Raw genomic sequence first — 13,163 nt, 5'->3', positions numbered from 1 at the left:
TGAAATCAATAAAAATTTTTAAGAAAAAGAATGACAGTAATTGTAAGAACAGTAACAACAGCTAACACTTATTAAATGTTTACCATCAGTCACTGCACTAAGTGCTTTATATATGATTTTATGTACGTAGCTTCATGTGCAAAACTAAATACTTTAATGGTATACTGTATGATTCTAAACAATTATAACATTATAAATATGATAAACACAAACAGTCTGAAACAACTTATTTTACTCAACAATACGTTTTAAATATTTACTTATAATACTGTATACTTCCACAGTTTACTCTAGTTATATAGTATAATGTTGAGTAAGTACACAAGGGTTTGTGGGGGGTTTTTAAGGGTCACCAGTTCCAATTCCTGATCAGGGCACATGTCTGGATTTCAGGCTCAATCCTCAATAAGGGGTGTGTTTCTCTCCCCCGTCCTGTTTCTCTCTCTTCCTCCCTCCCTCCCCATCTCTAAAAATATTTTTTAAACTGTCCACTGCATTAACAAAAAAAAAAACAAAACAAAACAAAAAAAAAGCACATATAGGCTCTTATGACATACAGCTAAATCAGAAAAATTTAAAGCTATCTCTACTTATATTGTCACTTAATACAGTTCAAATAAACCTGGTCACCATCCCATCCCCCCCCAAATTAAGCAGGAAACGTGATCAAAACTTTCAAATATCAACATAAATAGTACTTAACCAAAGGAAAAAAATCTATTCATCAAATATGAGATTTACCTTTAACAACTCTGATGTCTAACTCATCCCAATATGAGCAGACATCTGCAGTAATGACAGATGATCCAGACACTTAAAGGAAGAAAGAGACTTGGGTACACAGAGCTAGGCACTTGACACAAATGAACAGAGCTGCAATTTGCTGCAGCACTTGAGAACACCCCAAAATCCTATCTTATTCTCAGCTCACAGTGGAAATATAACATCGATTTGTCCCCTCATTTCTTCCCCAAGTCACTTACCTGTCCCTTAAATGCATCAATAATAAACTGCAAAGACTGAGGCTGCACACATTCAATGCATTTCTGAACCACATGATTGCCGTTCTGGTCTTTCACACACTTCAGGACGTGGCCATCTAGTTCCCGAACCATCTCATTCTAGTGGAGACAAGGAAAGAAAGCACCACCAGAATCATAGCGAGCAAACAGCTGGACAATCAATGTTCTCCTTACCAAACACAAAAGCACTGAAGAGGGAGAGAATCCATGATAATGAAAGTGGGACAACTCAGGAACGACACACTCTGGCAATAAATGATAGTGTTTTTCCACGTTAGCAAACCTCCTGCAAACTATTCTAACTCACAAAAAGCTCTGGGAGATTACAATGTAGACATCTTGCCCTGGCTGGTCTGGCTCAGTGGATATACCATCGGCCTGCAGACTAAAGGGTCTCAGGTTTGATTTCAGTCAAGGGCACATGCCTGGGTTGCGAGCTTGATCCCCAGTAGGGGGACGTGCAGGAGGTAGCTGATCAATAATTTGCTCTCATCACTGATGTTTCTATTTCTCTCCCTCTCCCTTCCTCTCTGAGATCAATAAAAATATATATTTTTAAATGTAGACATCTTCAAATAGAATGAATTTCACAAGCAATTCAACATGTTTCTATTATGATAGTTCTGTGATATGTAATATTAATAATGATAGTTGTTAATCTAGAGCTCACTATAGGCTAGGCATAGTTCTAAGTGCTTAACATACTTTGACTCAATGAACCCCCATAATAATCCTATGGACTAGACACTATTATAGATAAGAAAACCAAGACAGCCCACTAGTGTTGCTCAGTGGTTGAGGATCGACCCATGAACCAGGAGGTCATGGTTCAATTCCCGGGTGGGGTGTATGCCCAGGTTTCAGGTTCAATCCGATTTTTGGCGGGGAAGGGGGGAGGGGTTAGTGGAGACTTGCATGTAGGAGGCAGCCTATCAATGTTTCCCTCTCTCTCTCTCTCCCCCCTTTAAATGAATAAAAACATACTTTTTAAAATAAGAAAAACCCAAGACAGACAAATTAAATGACCTGTTAAAGTCACAGACCTAAACCGCCAAGATTCAAGCCCAAACAATATGATTCCTGTGTGTAACAAAACAGTGTGTGTCAGTTATATATTATCTAGATCCCCTTGCAACCTATATATAAAGAAATTAAATCTCACTCTAGCTGGTTTGGCTCAGAGGCTTGAGCATCCGCCTGGGGACCAAAGGCTCCCAGGTTCGATTCCAGTCAAAGGGTGTGTACCTCAATTGCAGGCTCCTCCCCCGGCCCAGGCCCAGGCCCTGGTCAGGCATCGTGCAAGAGGCAACCAATCGATGTGTTCCTCTCAACATCGATATTTCTCTCTGTCTTTCCCTCTCTCTCAAAATCAATGGGAAAAGGTCCTCAGGTGAGGATTAAGAAATTACTTAAGCCGAAACCGGTTTGGCTCAGTAGATATTGCCTTAGTCTGTGGACTGAAAGGTCCCAGGTTCAATTCCGGTCAAGGGCATGTACCTTGGTTGTAGGCACATCCTCAGTAGGGGGTGTGCACGAGGCAGCTGGTCGATGTTTCTCTCTCATTTCTCTCTCATCGACGTTTCTAGCTCTCTATCCCTCTCCCTTACACTCTGTGGAAAATCAATAAAATATATTTTTTTTTAAAAAGGAAATTAAATCTCAAAGGATTAAGCAAGATATTTAAAACTATAGATAGTGACAAATCAGAATTATAGCCCAGGTCTGTGGTGCCAACACACTTCCACCAGCCACAGTGACTGCAATATCAGCAGCAGCAACAGTGCCCTCAATTAACTGATGAAAAGTGTCCAAAGTTAGGGAACACAAGAGCAGGACTGGCATTGAGGGGTTTGTGTGAGGTTATGAGGGAGATGACCAGGGTACAGAAAACGGAATGATGAGATTTTGACTAGAACCTTCCCCCAAACTTGCTGCCTCAGGTCTCATTTATCTGAAAGCTGAATATCTGCACCACCCATGTCTGGAGCCTGGTGCTTGCTATCCAATTCCTTTGCTATACCCAATCTCTATACATTAGCTCCACTATAATGACTCTATATTTAAGGCTACAAGCCAATTTAAAATGGTGACATTTATGAATGCAATGTCTTAAATTCCAGAGATGTTGAATATGTCAAGGCATCTAACAGATTCTTCTAATTAAAAAAAAAAAAAAAAAAAAAACACAAAAAACCAAGGTTACAATGCCAAAGAGAAGCAAAAGGCAAGAAAATTGGGAAAATTTTCTAAAGCAATCAAATGTCAAACACACCCACACACCCCCACACACACACACAAAAAAAACAAAAACAAAAAACAAAAAAAACAAAACAACAACACACAAACAACAACAACAACAAAAACCAACTTTATCCTGGAAATGCAATTATAGGAATAATTAGAGAATGATGTCTATATAAAGCAAAGACTTATCATGGAAATGAAGGGAGGTGGCTTCCCTAAATATTTTCTTGAGCACAAAGAAACCACTAGAGATTAAATAATTTCACACAAAATAATAAACTTGTATCTGGAAAACAAACAATTATCCATAGCAGGAAGAGGAGTTCAGACGCAGAACAAGTTATCACAGAGAAACAGACCAGGACAAGACGTACAGAAATGCAGGGCAGAAAGGACAACAGCTGGGGAATGGGAAGGGTGGCAGAAAACTACTATAATGTTGGGATCCAATCAGAAAACAATAAAATCTGAAAAGTTGGGAGTCCAACAAGTTATCACAATCATGAGAGAGAGAGCAAAGATGGAAAAAATAGCCAAAAAACTATAATATTCCTGGTATCTTTCAGTAAATGGGCTTTAAGGTTGTTAAAATATATACATAACAGAAAGAAACTTCCATGTTCAAAAACTAAAGAGATATTTGATCATGACATTCTTATCCCTGAAAATCCCAGGTAAAATTAAAACCGTAATAATCTGAACATTAGAAGAAAACTAGTAGCAGCCTCACCCTGCTTCTATGTACTTCCACACCACACCGTGTCCCTGCAGCAACTCCAACACCAGGCCCTGAACGAACCAACTCCAAGCCGCTGTGCATCTCCAATGTTCCCTCCGCCTTCACCTCCTGGCCCACATTTCTAGGAGCCTCACAGCACAAGGACTTTGGACTCCCCAGCCTCCAACCCCCGTCACCAACACCAATGTGGCGTTTTGTTTTGTTCTGCTTTCAACTGGAGGAGGAGGGTGCTTCGTCTGGCTCAGAACTCGAGTCCATAACAAAGATTCTCGTCACTGAACTTTGTTCTCAGTGAGGGCAAGTGGCTCATCACTGCCAGACCAGGCCACCCCCTTCCCCTGAGAAGGGCTGAGTGAGTTCCCAGTCCAAAGGCTGAGGGTTCAGACCAGAGGCACCCCAAGGCTCGCAGCACAGGCGCAGCTGTAGCGCCCCTATCTGCAGGTTAGTGTGGCTGCCTGCCCTGTGGTCTCTGTGGGGCTGGAGGACCTGCTCTGACTGTACCTGAACCGCTGGCCTCTGCAAGTGCTTTCTCGGTCAGCTCCCACTCACAGGACCCAACACTTTAGATTTCTGTCCCTGTTCTCTTCTCCTGTCTGACTCCTCTTTAGAGTGGACTTCTCCTCATGCAAAGCCTTCCTTCAGCCTTGGCCAATGTTGCTCAGAGTTAGAGCATTGGCATACGCACCAAAGGATCGCAGATTCGATCCCCAGCCCATCGGGTGCATGCAGGAGGTAACCAAGCAATATACCTCTCTCACATCAATGTTTCTCTCTCTGTCACACTCCCCTCCCTCCCTTCCATTCTCTCTAAAATTCAAAGGAACTCCTAGCCAGTTTTGCTTAGTGGATAGAGCATCGTCCTACAGAATGAAAGGTCCCGGGTTCAATTCCAGTCTAGAGCACATGTCCAGGTTGCGGGCTCAAACCCCAATGAGGGGCTTGCTCCCAAGTGTGGGACATGCGGGAGGCAGCCGATAATTCTGTCTCATCATTGATGTTTCTATCTCTCTCTCTCTCTCTCTCTCCCCCTTCCTCTCTGAAAGCAATAACAAAAATTTTTTTTTTAAATATCCTCTGGTGAGTTGTTTTTTTAAGCCTTCCTTCAAAGACTCAGGGCATGTGCTCTCACCACTGCTTCCCATCACTCTTCTCCACTGTGCCGGGCACAAAGAGAGCCTTAGGTCAATGTGCCAGGCTAGCCCACTGCACTGGGCAGACACTCACTGGGTAAATGGTGGTGTGGTGGATGAATAAGAGAGTAAATGAAGGAAAATGGAAGGTGGTTTGGAATAAAGTTTGATTTGTTGAAATGTCAGTTCAGGCTGAAGAAAATGACAAGTTACTAGTATTTTACAGCCTTCAACTCTTGCCAAACAAAAACCCACCTGTAAAATTGCACCTACTAAAGACTGTTGAAGAGTGTTTGAAACCACTGGTTTTAACACAAGACACTTGATCTACTATAAATTTACAAGTTGCACAATTCATGCTTGCCATGCACAGAACGGCAGCCACAAGCACCAAAGAAAACTAAAAGCTGGCAAGTTCAGAGGGTTCACTACATGTGCCATGGAGAAACATCAAACACCAAGAGAAAAGTTAAAGTGGAAACTTACAATTACCTGCTGGTCTGAGGGAATAAATTCAAGAGCTTTCTGGATGACACGGCAGCCATACATTTGCAGTGCCAATGACAGGACATGACCTCGAATCCTTTCTGCCAAAGCCAGCTTCTGTTCAAGGCTGCCAAACTAGACAGAATGTTTGGGTGAACACCATTACTTAGGTAGAAGGAAAGAAACCAGACAAAGCAAAGCATTCGTTATTCTGTATAAAACCATTGGTATACCTCTTTTAGCCTGGTCACCTATGATTAAAATCTTTTTTTTTTTTTTTAAGTCTATGTTTTTGCCCTAGCCAGTTTGGCTCAGTGGATAGTGTCATCCTACGGACTGAAGGATCCCAGGTACAATTCCAGTCAAAGGCATATGCCCAGATTTCGGGCTCAATCCCCAGTAGGGGGCATGCAGGACACAGCTAATCAATGATTCTCTCACTGTTTCTCTCTCCCCTTCTGAAATTTGTGTGTTTATATATGTGGCATTTGTTTTTTCAAGAGAATAATTTTCAGTATCTGGTTATGAGGAACTTTTTAATTTTAAAAAAAATTATCAGTTATCAACAGTAGTGGTTTCACTATTAATATCTGCCAAACAAAAATATGTAATTCATCAAAGCTGCCATTAATTCATTAGTACCATTAAATACATCTACACTAGATTAATTACCAGATCATTTATGTTTACTCTAAAATAATAATACATATGGTAGACAGTGTTCATTAGGGCTTTACACAATGTCTGGGGAAGATTCAAAGACTTCTTACAGAAAATCAACAGCACTTTAGGTGTCTGAGGTCCAGGGAATGAAAAGTTCTTTCATCTATATGAAATTTAAGCCACAGCACATATGGGCACTCTGTTTTGAATTACTGTTCAATATCATTCCAAGAACTGATATGTAACATCTATTATACAATGAAATCAAGTCAGGGAGAAAAAGAAAATCAAAAGGTAAGGCTGCATAATATTAAAACTCTTCCTAGGATGATTTTCCATCCTAGCTTTTTAGTTTTGTTTTAATAGCATAATCATCAGACTGAAGAGACTTTATGCCCAACCCACTGATTTTCTATACAAGGGAACTAATGTCCGCTTTCTCTAAGTCTGGGACCTTTATCTGGCTTGTCCCAAACCACATGGCTGTAATCCACTGTTCATTCAGCCATCACTGGCTGCAGAGATCTGGAGCTGGAGACCCCTATATTTTTCTACCTATGACAAAAAATCATCTATGAAAAATTATCTATGAAAAGATAATTCTAAATCAAAATTACAAGTCGTGTGTAGGTTGGTCTCTTAGTCCACAGCTGGAGAATTAAGTGTCAAAGAACTTAAGTCTTTAAGAGACAAGTTAGGAAGATAGAAGCTATGAGTGACCCACTTTTTAAATCTTCACATAAATCAAACAAAATCATAAATAATAAGTTAAAAATTTTATTTTGTTCTGTGGCAAATACTGTACAATTCCAGTACTTCTCCCTTGTACTCATTTCCTCACCTCAATGTTTCATTTCTTTCTGGATTTACAGCTGGGAGTTGTTGATCCAGTGCACCAGGGCTATAATGGTAAGGCAAGAATCCCTGCCTTTCTGAGAGGTTAGTTAACTAAGGGAACAGACCTAAGCCAACAATCTCACTCATGCTTTCCAAAGACAATGATAACAGAGGTGGACATTCATGGAGGAAAACTAAGAAACCAAGGTCAAAGGATGACCCAGTGTTTAACAATCTTCAGACTATAGTTTATGATGAAAAACAGTGGAGTTGGTGTTCAAAGATAATTCTATGGGAATCCTAAAAAAATTTTTCATTTTTTAGAACACTTTATTGTGGACTTGCTAAAATTATCTTACAAGAATTACTTCCTCAAAAAATAACATTTTAGTGAAACTATTTAACAATCAGAAATAACATACTAGAGATCCTAAATGGGGACAATGATTCTCCATACACATTTCTAAATTAGACTGGCATCATCTGCTGCAAATGAATTGGGAAACATTTAAAAAATGTAAAAGCCCACACACATTTCATTTTGAGGACTGGAATGGGATGGCAATTCTAAAAACAGCTAATGAAAATCAAAAAGCTCTGGAGATTCTCTAAAGTCAAAGGATGGAAAGTACAAAGGCTTACTTCAAAGAACTTCTGAATGACATAATTTCCAAATACATCCACCATTAGCTGGTAAGCGGCCTGGAGGATTTCATTGAAGACAAGCTGGCGCTCAGCTGGTGTGGCCCGCTCTAGTTTCAGCTGAATAAATCTGGAGTGCAAAGTAAAAAGGGCAATCACAGCATTTTAGAAAGACTTGGAATAAATAATCAGCTCAATCTGTATAATGAATCACTTCTGAAAATATGTGTATGTACATTTACACAGGTGCAGGTGCACGTGGGTGTACAAATACAACTGTTATTTAAATGAATCCCATGAGCTCACTTAATTGAAGAATTCCTAAAAAGGAAAAAATGTTTATAATGTGAAGTATACCCTAACGTAACTGAGCTTTTAAATGTAGATTTAAGTGTGAGCATATTCATTACAATGGGACATGTGTACAAAATTGTATTTATATGTGGGTTTGAGGGAAAGAGACGAAAGGGAGAAATAGGGAGAGGGGAGGGTGAAGATGAGCATAACACAAGGAGAACTTTTCCTTTAGAAACTAGTCCCGCATTAAGAGGATCAAAGTTTATGGACCTTGCTGTATTATTTACCTCAGTACTCATTAAGGATATGGAACAGTTGTTATAAATGTCTGCAGGGTGTTCTGAAGTAGTAGCTACTCAATCTGCCAATCTAAATAACAATTCTTTGATTCAGGTGATTATCAGAAAAATCATGTTGTCTCTCAATCTGGTCTACAGGATCCAAATATGAGAAACCCTTGCCCAGTAGCAAGCTGGCAGAACTTAGAGAGAAAATAGGTATTTTAGAAGCTGTTTCAGTGGGCACAGTCAGAGAGAAAGAGAAATGAAGACAAATAGGAAAGGATGGGCAACATCATAAACATGCTTTCTCCCCAGGACCAGAGTCCCTTCTGGGAGGCCCACAAGCTAAAATCCATTTTGTAAGAGCTGCTTCTCTCACCTCTATGCAGACTCTCACTTCCACTGAATAAAACAACAACCAAGTGATGGAGTTGTCTTAATCCTGAGCAGCAGAGGTCCAAACTTGTATCTGAGTAGCTCTTAATAGGGACTCAATTAGCAAACATGTGCGGACATATGTCTTTGTGGTAGCGTTTGTTTCTTAGATTGTAGCCATTCTGTGAGGTTCTGGTAAATTAGAAACATCAGGCTAATCTTTCAGAAAGGTAAAAAGGCTTGTTTGAAAACAGAAAGTTTATTTTATTCATGTGATCCCAACTTCAATTCTAAAGGACTCTTTTCAATCGCTTGTGTATCTGGTGACCTTCACAATGCCACGTTTCTCTGAAATAATGGAAAGTACACTAAGAAGCTACTGCTTCAATTATTTTATAGCAATTTACTCAGTGTATACGTATTTGAGGAATGGGATTTAAGGCATTAAAATTTCAGTTACCTTAAGTGCCAAAGCCAAGTCCTCACCTGGACCCATGTTGGTCTTGGGAAAATTCCATTATATGCCCAGCAATTTCTCGCAGTTGTAAATTGGGGTACCGGTTATTTCGAAAATCTTCCAAAAGCCTGCTCCTGCCAGAGGGCATGACATCAGACATTCCATATCGCAAACGGGAGGAAGAAAAGAGGGTGCTGCTAGGGCTGAAGAGGCTGGAGGCGCTGCTCGCACTGCGGTACTTGGCTTCCGCGCCGGGAGCAGCAGAGATGTATCTTCCACTGCCGTTCGTGAGTCCTCCTGTTGGTTACAGAACAGGAGAACTCAGGACTCGTTCTTAAGGAGCTTTGTTGAAGAGTGGAAAAAGCGTCCCACACATGAGAGCCTACATCATCTCTAACACCTCTTCGATTCTGTTGCTTTTGTATTAAGATTAAATTCTATTAGTGCCATGACTTCCACAAGGGCAATGCAGCAAGCTGAAAAGAAACTTTAGCGCAAACGTTATCTGGGGAATGCTTTTAACCGCTGATAGGATACTGCTAGCAAAAGCGGAGGAACAGTCAGTGAAGCCATTAAAACTCATGCGTGTGAACCAGGACCTGAGCACCAAGAATCAGAAAACACAAAATGCATGGAGACTGCAGTGGCTTTCCACTCTGTGTTCTGTGGAGATTCTTGCCCTTAGAGAATATTCCCCACTCTCCCATCTGAAACTCACCCCTTAAAAAAATTGGGGTTCCCAGATTTGCCTGTCTTATAGACTGTCACCAAAAAAAAAAAAACAAAAAAAAAACAATCATTGAGGAAATGATTCTGGAGCCAAAGAGAAGTCTGAAAATTATAGTCTGAAAATTATTAAGGCACCTTAGGCCAAGGGTTACACATCGGGGGGGAGGGACATATGCTTTGGAATAGAAGGTTTTCCAGTTCTTCATCAGGAATGGCAGCTCTTAACACCTCCTGTTGAGACACAGCCTGAAATGATACAGTAGCAACAACTTTCATGCCACTGATACTGCTGCAGTGACTGATGACCAGGGAGCAATAATTGTGAATTCCTAAACTGATAAAACAGAGATAAGACCAAAAGGCTTATCAAAATGTAAAGCAGCCCTGGCTGGTGTGGCTGTTGGTTGGGCCTCACCCCATGCACCAAAATGTTGCTGGTTTGATTCCTGGTCAGGACACATGCTCGGGTTGCAGGCTCGATTCCTTATAAGGGGTGTGCAGGAGGCAGATGATCAATGTTTCTCTGCCCCCCCACTCCAGCTCCTTTCCTCTTTCCAAAAATCAACTTAAAAACTAATCTTTAAAACAACTATGTAAAGCAGAGTAATAAATTATATTGAATATATAAATATATATTCCCAATATAGGCATGTTTTTTACATTACATAAAAATACCGTAATGTGCCGAAACCGGTTTGGCTCAGTGGATAGAGCGTCGGTCTGCGGACTGAAAGGTCCCAGGTTCGATTCCGGTCAAGGGCATGTACATTGGTTGCGGGCACATCCCCGGTAGGGGGTGTGCAAGAGGCAGCTGATCGATGATTCTCTCTCATCGATGTTTCTAGCTCTCTATCCCTCTCCCTTCCTCTCTGTAAAAAATCAATAAAATATATTAAAAAAAAAAAAAAAGAATACTTATAAAAAAAAAAAAATACCGTAATGTAAGGCCTTTTATAAAATGAATGTGAAGCCTTTTCTTTTGTCATCCCCCACCCAACTCCTTTTAAACAAAAAGCAAAGTAGATAAGAAATACACATAAACCAAAAAGTGTGTGCAGATGAATAACAATTCAGGATCCGAGAGGAAGTCACTTAAGGTGAACTTCTTCATGAGTTTTAATTAACGCCTGGTTTGGAGATTAATGGTGTCTACAAAAATATACCCAGCTTGGATTTCTCCACAGAATTCTAAGGCTCATCTTCAAACTTCTGAGTCTCAACGAAAGTGGTGAGACCAACCAGAAAAGGCTCAGCGTTAAAATTTGTAAAACATTTTTATTGAGCATTTGTCCTAAGCCAGGCTCTATCATAAAGCATCTTATAGAAGCACTTCAGGAAATTTTTTAGGAAGATTTTAAATTCCCATGTATATAACAGAACATTAAGACCCAAAGAGGTGCATGCTCACCCAAAGACACAAACAATCATGGCCAGAATTGTCACAGGACTCTTGATTTCAGAGTCAGTGCCCTTGCAACTAGACAGGTCCCATTTTCAGACTCAGCTATATCAAGTTTGCTTATTCTAAAGGACACTGTTATTCTTGTCAAATTCCACAATATTTCTTAATCCAAATGGAAAACATTTCTTTAAGTAAAGAAAGAGAAGGGTTTATAAGAAAAAAGAACAGTGGCCATATGGGTATTATAATCAACAAAATGACACAGTCACAGGTATATTTGCTGAGCCAACTAATTTTTCTGTAAATATTCAACTAATGTAGATTTTTGTTTAAAATCGCAGTTTCCTGATTGTTTATGTAAAGGTAACTGGAAAATAGTAGGCCATCAGTAAGTATATCTCCTTTAGATGAGGAATATGCAGGGCACCATCGTTTATCTATCTACATAGTCTTGTAACCAAACTACTACCCCTGGAGGTGGCTCCTAAAAGTGTTTGAATTTATAATCCATTTTAAAAGAAGTATTTCACACAGGGCCTCCAAAGGAGCCTCTTAGTGATCTCAAGTTTTCCCGGTATTACGACATTCCACTCACATTAAGGGCTCAAATGCTTTGTTTAAATTAGTACAAGCAGGTTTCCAGTTCCACATGTAAGTAGCTTGGAGTCACCACTCCACCCTAACAACAAGTTTAAAGCTAACCAGACCGAAAAATCAGGAGTTCTTGGGTCCATCAGAGAAGAAGGATAAGAGCAAACCATGCCCTCCAAGACTGGAAAGACAGGCGAATACAAGTCATATCACAGCTTACCAAAACAGGAACTTAAACAAAACCACCACCAGAACCAGTATTGAATAGGAACACCTGCATTGCAACTGACAAATTGCTAGAGGTTCAGTGAGTTCAGACAACCCTGAGAGCTTTAACTGCAGGGGGACCCAGGCACATTGGGAATGGGGAACACAAGTGCACAATAAATACCAGAGAGAATTTTCCTCAGCCTTCCAGCAGACTGAAGGGAAAAGAAACATGCCAGAGAACTATAACCTTAATTAACAAAGCCTGTCCTCTGAGAAAACTAGTAAACCAGAGCCTAACCTGCAGGGTTTTATTTTAACTGACCTGGGGAAGGGAAACATGTAACTCTAGCTTACACAAACCATCATGCCCCTCGGGGTAGGGGGCGTGCCGCTAAGAAATGCTTGTGTGCCCTAGCTGGTTTGACTCAGTGGATAATACATCCGCCTGCGGACTGAAGGGTTTCAGGTTCTATTCCAGTCAAGGGTATATGCCTGGTTGTGGGCTCAATTCCCAGTAGGGGGCCTGCTCATCATTGATGTTTCTTTCTATCCTTATCCCTTCCTCTCTGAATCAATAAAAATATATTTTTTAAAAGAAAGAAACACTTGATAGTCAGTGCACATCATAGTGAGCAGGTGAGCAGCCTTAGCATATCATTAGCATATTATACTTTGATTGGTTGAATGGATGAACGGACACATGGACACTTAGCATATTAGGCTTTTGTTATATAGGGTTAAGAGAGTCTTGATTCTCCAGTTGGTCTTCTATTATTTTTAGCTGTCTGTTCATAGTGCTCAAATAAAGGTTTGATATGAAGCTAAAAAAAAATAAAAAGAACATCATACTTAATGACTTAAAAATAAAAACTTTAATTTATTCTGAATTGATCTGACAAGTTTGTTCAAAATAATAGCAACAATGTGTTCAATTATGTATGCTATATCACATTTATGTGCTTATCTAAGTGAAATGAATGGCAGCAATGGATGAAGGAACTAGAACTGTTTTCTTATTTTAAGGTTTTTGCACTACTTGTGAAGTGGTATAGTCTTAT

The 13,163-nt window shown here is 40.1% G+C and overlaps 1 protein-coding gene across 17 annotated transcripts in view; it reads right to left on the bottom strand.

Moving 5' to 3' along the window:
* Window positions 1-13,163, bottom strand: part of PUM1 (pumilio RNA binding family member 1) — a 119,275-nt gene that overhangs the window by 13,308 nt on the left and 92,804 nt on the right. For 9 of the 17 annotated variants that reach the window (XM_084873040.1, XM_084873045.1, XM_084873041.1 and 6 more), the window contains 4 exons: window positions 9,203-9,470; window positions 7,764-7,893; window positions 5,628-5,756; window positions 984-1,121 (listed from right to left, as the gene is read on the bottom strand). In XM_084873040.1, the coding sequence (XP_084729166.1) occupies window positions 984-1,121; window positions 5,628-5,756; window positions 7,764-7,893; window positions 9,203-9,470 (665 nt within the window). Of the gene's footprint in view, window positions 1-983; window positions 1,122-5,621; window positions 5,757-7,763; window positions 7,894-9,202; window positions 9,471-13,163 lie in introns of all 17 variants that reach the window. The other 8 variants (XM_084873033.1, XM_084873048.1, XM_084873042.1 and 5 more) reach the window with 1 other exon arrangement.

Source organism: Pipistrellus hanaki (genome assembly GCF_964339955.1).
Source record: "Pipistrellus hanaki genome assembly, chromosome: 2".
NCBI classification, from domain to species: domain Eukaryota; kingdom Metazoa; phylum Chordata; class Mammalia; order Chiroptera; family Vespertilionidae; genus Pipistrellus; species Pipistrellus hanaki.
Note: the sequence above shows the minus strand (reverse complement) of the source record. Positions and strands in the feature narration are given on the sequence as shown.